Below are 8,323 nucleotides of genomic sequence, written 5' to 3' on the forward strand. Positions count from 1 at the left end.
GCCAATTTGCTACACCTAGACCTCTCAAACGGGTCAAGCGGACGGTTTACAAGTTCGGTCATTTCAGGTGCAGGTGAAATACGGGTCGGGTTAAATTCCAATTTGTAAAATACTTGTTTTAGGTCGGGTTAGGATTAGAAAGGGGTTAAATTTAAAAACATTTATTTACTTAATTTTAATTATTAACATATAATTATTCTTACGAATTTTTTTTTTTATATAGTTTATCTGTAAATGTATTTGTATATAGTTTTGATCCTATCCCTAATATTATCGATCTTTAATTGTGGAGGTGTTAATGCATGGACTTTTGAATAAGTAATTTTATTTAGCAATATTAGTACTTATATGAAATGATCCTTGCACCTCAACTACACAACCTCTTAAATTTAGGCTCAACAATGTCTAATAAATTCATATCCTAATCCGTATTGGCTCAAGATAATCCATCCCAATTCTGTTAAATTTTAAAATTTAATTAAATTCCGTCTCTATTATGTCAAACAGATATGGACTAGGCCGCAAATTTGTTATTATCTTAGTAGTACGAACAAATTTCTTGATTTTCTTAGACCATCCCCAAGCAAAGGTCGCGCTAACTAGGTCGCGACCCGATTTTACTTTTAATCACACCTTATTAACCTTGACTCATTTTCACCCTCCTGCCAGGGTCGCAACCTGCGCCATCAACCCAATCATTATCCACTTTACAACATTCTCAATCATTTTTTTTTATTATTTTTTAATTGTTCTACCAATCAAATTTGGACATATAGAGTCAAAAAGTGGTCAATTTGTTCAAGTATGGTCACAAATTGAATTTTTGGCCACAAATTAACAACTTTGGCCACCATTAAGCATCTATAATTACCATTAACCACGCATCAAGTTAGTCGTGACCAAGAATCGACGCTGGCTTTAGGGATGGTCTTACAACCAATACATCTATGAGACACGCACATGTGACATCTAAATCGACATCAAATTTATTAATCCGCATAACTCAACTGTACACAAATAATACATTAGAACCTTGACATCCAAGTTCATCTACAAAATAAATACCAACACACATAACACCATCACATATTGGATTATTTTTAACTATTTAATTTGTGCCATTAAACTCGAAAACACGGTACGTCGACGTCGTTCTCATCTTTCCTGTAGATAACTTGTGATGATGGCGTAAAGAAGAGGAGTCTCATTTTGTGGCTGCTAACACTGGTGGTCCTTCCACCTGAAACAAATATCATCCAGTTATACAAATATCCAATCAATGAAATTATCAAATATGTGACTATAGTTCTTCTATATGTCACTTCAGCCGAATACATTATTTGCATTATTAAATCACGAAACTTCTTTCTTAAATAATTGCATTCATTTCATTTCATTTTCGTGTTATAGATAATATATTGTTGTACACGCTCTATCACAATTACATCATTCGCTATCGTGAGGTCGAATACAGATCTTGGAGTTAAGAATAAGGACGATAATTGCTTATTTGCTTTAACCCATTGACTTCAAATCAAAATAATTGGAACATCAAATTGATAAATTTTGGCCTGATTAAAAAATGCGACACGAACTAAGGTGAAGAATTTATTATAGCTCATAGAAATAGGTAATTCAACACGAAATTTATTTGGGTCTGATTAGGAATTTAGGATTGATATGTGTCAATATCAACTCGGAATGAATAGTTATTTTTGGACTAAATAATTCCGTTTATTTTTCATTTTGAGTAGGACGATTAAAGTCAATCGATAACATAAGTCGATGTCTTATCTCGGACTATTTTACTTGAAAATCGAAGTGAGCGATTCCTTATGTGTATTATTGCTCATCACTCTCCATTAGTCTAGATGGTTGGTTATTGCTGATAAATTATTAAGCGTCGTCGTATAGATGACATATAATGAAAGTGACATACACCAAATAATAAAAGTATGATGTACCTTAAATGTGGCACCCCATATTTCCTCATCAGTAGCAGGAATAGCAGTGATTGTGCTCTTAGGATTCTCATAGCTCCTCAATTCTCCTTCTCCTCCGGCCGTCGAGAAGTAACATCCTAGGTTAAAACCAGAAGTTTAAATTGACGGTTGAGACTTGATCAATGATTTTAGATTAATAATCGTCAAAGATAGAAGTTTTGTATCCTTCTTTTGTCCAAAGCTACTCCAGACATTGGCAGAGCCAGAATTTTAAGGCAGCGGGGACGAAAGGAAATATTATAGGGGGGGGGGTTTCTCGAAAAAAATCGAAAATTTTAACTAAAGATTTCGAAATTTTCAAACTTCTGCGGGGACGACCCCTGGGTCCCCTGCTAGCCCCTCCTCGCTCCACCATTGACTCCAGAAAGGGATTTCGATCAAATGGGACAATTTCTAAAAATCGGAAGAAAGGGGCACTAACTAACCTTGAGGAAAAGAAGCAAGTGATTTGCCACAAGAACCCTTAAGCAAATCAGCATCATCAGCAAAAGCAACATACCCATCCATAGTGATTCCCCAATATAAGGGAATCTTGCCATCTTGGTCCTGTCACACATAAATAAATATGCTAAATCAATATTTAATTTCATAAAATTGTGCTTAGGAATAATTAAGTCAATAATTAATTGGTTAAAATAAGTACGAACCGAAGCGACAAACAAGGTGGAGGTAGACTTGTCAAAAACTACAAAAGAGAAGTCGCCATCAAGGTGGCCGATGACATGATTAGGCGGGTATGGGGCTCGATCCCTAAGTGCCTTGTAAGCTTCAATGATCAAAACGGATTCGTGTGTCGATTTTGATAATCCATAATGTTGGTTAAGACTTCCTAAGTTATGAAGTGCTCCTTCAAACAAGCAGAATATCCCATCTTTCACACCAATTGACCTACCACAACAATCGAACACACGTCATCAACTTTTACCAATAAAAAACGCAAAAAACTCCGTATTATATCAATTAATAATCATAGTCAGTCAGTTGATGCAACAATTTTTTTATTGAAATAGTTTATATGACTATGGTGGTATTACTTAGTTCGCCCGCCTAACAGTAAATCCTGGTTCAGCTATTACTAGTACTTGCATTAAAAGACGACGTAATTGACTAAAACATGATTTAACTTTAAAAATGCAAAGCGAACCCTTGTATTGTTTGACGGTATTAAGCACCTGGTTTTCTTGATACGCTCATTGTTTTCAATTATCAGCTGTTCGATTTGAGGCTTCTACAAGTCATTTTATTGACTTAATATTACGTGTTTTGTAACATTGTCCAACTCTTTTCATGTAAACTACATTAAGTATTACAATATGTCCAAAATCAATCTTGATGTAGCCTAGCGATAAAGACGGGATATTAATTACTAAACGATACGGAGTATGTCACATCTTTAATTTAGAGGTTCGATTCCTTACTCTCCTTTCACTAGTACATATAGCATTAACCTTGTGTTTTCTTCTTTCAGTCTGTCTTGCTTTAGACCGCCTTATTTCAGACCGCTATAAGATCTCTCACAAGTGAGAAGCACATGGGTGATGGGACACCCTCATGTGGTTTCCCACTCACACCCTAAATGGGTTTTTTGTGAGGGAAAATGGTATCCGTCTGACCATTTCAGACGGATATGGCGGTCTGAAATAAGAATTTGTGTTCTTCTTTTACTGTGAAAATATATACGGAGTATTTATTTTGAACAGCTAGCTTTAAGTTAGGATTACAAGATCAATTTCAAAAAAAATTTCTTCTGAATAAATAGAACCACATTTTAAAAAAAAAATTAGCTGATCAAATTCTAAGATGGCTTCTCATGTGTAAATTGTACGGAAAACAATATCATTAGTTAAGACTTAAGAGGCTAATTAAGACCCGTCTCGAAAAGTGGATGGCAATAAGCACTAGGCCATCAATATCTTACCTAAAAAAAACTCAAAATGTTATAGCGCGTAAATAATCATAGGACGGTTCTATTAATAAGGACTTATTAACAATTCATCCAATCTTACTACATCAACATGTTTAACCTGTTTTAAAACTAAGACGAATATATCATTCTTAAATCAAATTTTGTCATGTTTCATTATCTGAATTTGTCCCATGTCTACAGAAACACAATAGACTTGTGGTATACGTGTCTATGCTCTATTTGTCCTAATTTTCTTCATTTCGCTATTATTAAACAGAATAGATAAAGCAACCCCACTTGCAGCCTGTTTTTTTGGATCAAACTTATAGGATTCGAATCGAATCGAACTTATAAGATCGAATCGAATCGAATCGAACTTATAGGATCGAATCGAACTTATAGGATCTCGAACTTAATCAACTTATAGGATCGAACTTAATCGAACTTATAGGATTCGAACTAAACTTATAGGATTCGAATCGAATCGAATCAACTTATAGGATTCGAATCGAACTTAAATTAAGTGAGTATAGGATCTCGAACTAAACTTATAGGATTCGAATCGAATCGAATCAACTTATAGGATTCGAACTAAACTTATAGGATTCGAATCGAATCGAAATTATAGGATTCGAATCGAATCAACTTATATGATTCGAATCAACTTATAGGATCGAATCAATCGAATCAACTTATAGGATCTGAAGTTAACTTAAATTAAGTGACTTTAAGTCCAAAAGAACAGGGCCTTATTAAAGTAACCCAATCTAAGTAGATCCACTTGTTGTGTTGTTATTTGAATCCCTTTTCAACAAGACATACATTATCAATGAGTCGTTTTATTACGGAAAACTTGAGTTCGACTTATATAATTGTAAAAAAACTTGCAATTTAAATTGTATATTTGGGTTGAAAATACTTTCATTTTGAGTCTTTTAACAAATAAAATATTGTCGATTTACAAGGAGCTAGTCAAGCGACTCAATTCAGATTTCAGTTCTACTCGTTAACAATTTATTTCGTTTCTAATAAACCGTTTCAGTCGCTGACCCATAATAATGGCTAAGATATGTCAAATGGGTAACCTTAACATATGCTGTTATAAGTTACTCCGTTTTTTTTCTTTTAGTGTCTGCAGTAATATATACTCTCTCTGATCCAGAAAGATGATAACACTTACCTAAAATAGATGAACTACACCAATGGTAACATACCATATTTGGCATGAAAAAAAGCTAAATTACCCTTACATCCACTACCTATTTACAACTTTATCACTCACTCACCCACTCACCAACTACTTATTTAATCCACCTAAACTAATGTGGCCCCAATTAATATTTTTTACTTTACCCCTCATTTTTACACCTTTTCTTAAATAACCATTTTTTATTTATGTTTACATCTGTCTGGATCGGAAAAAGTATCAGAATATCTCCGTTTTAACCATAAAAGAACAAAATTTGCGGCAAATGACGGTCCCTACTCAGTATTCACTACTATTGTACCTTAGATCTAAAATTAGAGTGACAGAAATGTGAATGACGACAAATGACAATATTTTACCTCAGATTTCGACACGTACCAAACATGCAATTTGTCTATGAATGATAAATTCTCTATGGCGTTGCTTGTGGAATTGTGGGGGCAAGTTTATCCCATTCTGTTCAGTGTTCATACTTTAATGCATGTGTCCTTAAACAAGGGAGCTAAAGTGTAACCAATTGAATCAAAAGCCACTGATTCATAGAACATGCATCATGTTCGTGATGTATCCTCGTTTAATAACAACTATTCAAATTACAAATAAAACGGTTTTATATTATGAGACGACGAGATCGTCTTCTACCACTTATTGTGTATTTGTACAAAAAAGAAAAAAAAACAATTGTTGATTAATAAATCAGTCTATTCTAATCTTATTACTCCGTAACTCTGATAATGACGATTAATAGGCCACCATTCAAACATCTATGCATGAGAGTAACACCAATGCAATGACTCTGTTACTTTATCCATTCTAATACGTAATATCAACTTATCTATATTTTAAATTTCTCCTTATTAATTTACTCGTATTTTTTATCAGTCAAGGTTCGTATATAGTTTAATTTGGTCTCATCGAACAAAGTATTACCGCAAATGGTGGAGCCAAGATTTAAATTTCAACGGGGCGAAAAATTTCAACGGGAATTTCAAAAATTTACAACTACAGCAGGAGCGAGCTAAATTCACCTGAATTTCATCAAAGAATTAATTAATTCCTATGACGACGCCTTAGTTTAATTATAATCGGGGACTAACTAATTAAACATGGATTCACACCAACGTTCCTTATTAAAAAAAAAAAAAAAAAAAAAAAAAGGAACTTGAAAAGATCTCACTTAAAAAGTTGGCAACTAAATAAAAGCGATGGAGCATGGAAGATGAAGTACGTGATTTATTCTCATCTATGTCACGCTTTTTGTTTTTATTTTTTTGGCAATGTTTTGGAGCTTTATCACTTATCCATGTTGATGGGCACAATCAACTTGTTCTTCTATACCACTAGCCGAATACCGAAAGACTAAAAGTCTAAAGGAGCCCATTTTATCTCCATTTCCTCAAAAGAAATGGAGTGGTAAATACCTATTAATGGCCCAAATTGCATATTAACAACATCTAACAGTTCTAAATTTACACATAAAAATAAAGGAAAATGAGGGTGGAAGAGAAAATTATTATTTAAGATGATTGTGAGAGAAAATGGAAATAAAGGAAATAAAGAGGATCCATTTGTATTAAAAAAAAAAGCCCCCTCCTTTTAATTTGTTAGAGTATAATACCTATCTAGAGGCTCCAATTATGAGCTTTGATTGAGATGGTTTCATGACACAATTTTGTGTTTCTTTTATCCTATTTGTTATCCTTTTTCATTTCAGGGTGTCTTAGTTGACTTTTGTCCTTTCTATTTTAGGATTGCATTTGATGAGTAATTTCATCTTTTAAACTCAATTTAGTTCACTTGTCATTTTACAATTGGCCTCCTCCCCTTTTCTTGGTCTTTATGCCAAAACCAAAGAACAATAATTGACCAGGACGGAGGGAGTACCAAATATTGGATCATGATATTTAATGTACCAAATATTGGATCATGATATTTAATTATTTATTCCACCCAAAAAAAAATTAATTCTTTATATTTATATGAAAAACCTATGTGTCTATGATCACCTTCAATTCAGTGGCGGGATCAAGATTTAAATTTTAGGAGCGAAAACATTTAGGAAAGCAAACGCCACTGCTAATGCCCCCTGCTTCAATAATTCCTTATTATTGACAAGAAGCATAAAACACCATTGCTTATTATACTTCCTTCGTCCGATCAATTGTTATTCTTTGATTTTGGCACAAAAACCAAGAAAAAAAGAGTATATATAACAACAAATTACCGGAACAGAGGCAGTACTAATGATGAGATGGAGGGAGCAGCTATAATATGTTCATATGCATTGGACCCCTCTCAACATGAGTTATATGATACAAAGTCGGTCACAAATTATGTTCTCCAGTCAATTATTTATTTTTACTTTTTCTTTTTCTCATATATAACTTTTAAATAAAGGTAAACAAATGATTAATTTGTTACCGACCACGTGCAATAGTATTAATCATGGTGATTTATGTAAACAATTCCCCCTTATAGAGGTATAGCTTATGTAGTACTCCGTACATATGTTATTTGTGTTATAAGTTAGGATCATCACAAATATTCTAATACCGTCTCACACAAAAATTACTGAATGACTAATATATACTCGTATCTTTCTGAAAATGTGACATAATAATTACCTAGGCCGTAGAGGAGATTCGCCCTGATGAGAGAGAGCCAATTGGGCGTCATCTCCCACATTAATCGACACCGCCGAGCTGTTCTCGGCGAGGAAGCGGCTCATGAGCACAGACGCCTTGGTCTTTGGCGAAGGCGTCCGGCTTCCCGCCACCACTAAGTCCTCCGGTGGAGATACTACGGTACTGCTGAATACACCCAACATCCTTACGCTCTCCGTTTATTTGTTGTGGTCTTACTATAAATTAATTGTGAAAAGATAGGAATTAAGAGAATGGAGATAATGGAAATGTAAATGATCATTGTCTAGGCTTTTATAGAAAGTAAAATACAAGGGCAGCATAGTCATTTCCTACTAGATCAAGATATATGGATTGTGATTGGAAGTTAGTTCGCTTAAGTAAGTTTAAAACGTCGTAATCAACTCCCCACTTTTTGAAATTTTTTTCTAAGATAGAGTGTAAAGGGTAAAAAGAACACAAATTCTCATTATAGACGGACACTATCCGTTTATACGTATAGACGGATACCATTTTCCCTCACAAAATACCCATTTGCCATAAAGTGAGAATCACATGGGGGTGC

The 8,323-nt window shown here is 34.0% G+C and overlaps 1 protein-coding gene across 1 annotated transcript; it reads right to left on the reverse strand.

Annotated features, from left to right (window-relative positions):
- Positions 1 to 963: 963 nt before the first annotated feature.
- On the reverse strand, positions 964 to 8,034 carry LOC141642374 (stem-specific protein TSJT1). The gene is made up of 5 exons (XM_074451155.1): positions 7,741 to 8,034; positions 2,651 to 2,891; positions 2,429 to 2,549; positions 1,965 to 2,080; positions 964 to 1,240 (listed from the first exon to the last, which is right to left on the reverse strand). The coding sequence occupies exons 1-5, from the start codon at positions 7,941 to 7,943 to the stop codon at positions 1,205 to 1,207; spliced, it is 717 nt and encodes a 238-aa protein (XP_074307256.1). The 5' UTR covers positions 7,944 to 8,034; the 3' UTR covers positions 964 to 1,204.
- Positions 8,035 to 8,323: the final 289 nt, after the last annotated feature.

This window comes from Silene latifolia, chromosome 2 (assembly GCF_048544455.1).
Source record: "Silene latifolia isolate original U9 population chromosome 2, ASM4854445v1, whole genome shotgun sequence".
NCBI classification, from domain to species: domain Eukaryota; kingdom Viridiplantae; phylum Streptophyta; class Magnoliopsida; order Caryophyllales; family Caryophyllaceae; genus Silene; species Silene latifolia.

Coding starts and splice junctions, on each gene's coding strand:
- LOC141642374 (XM_074451155.1), bottom strand. CDS start 7,943: ATGTTGGGTGTATTCAGCAGTACCGTAGTATCTCCACCGGAGGACTTA. Junction 2,892..7,740: donor GAATCTCCTCTACGGCCTAG/GTAATTATTATG, acceptor TTGTTGTGGTAG/GTCAATTGGTGTGAAAGATG. Junction 2,081..2,428: donor ACTTGCTTCTTTTCCTCAAG/GTTAGTTAGTGC, acceptor GTTTTAACCTAG/GATGTTACTTCTCGACGGCC.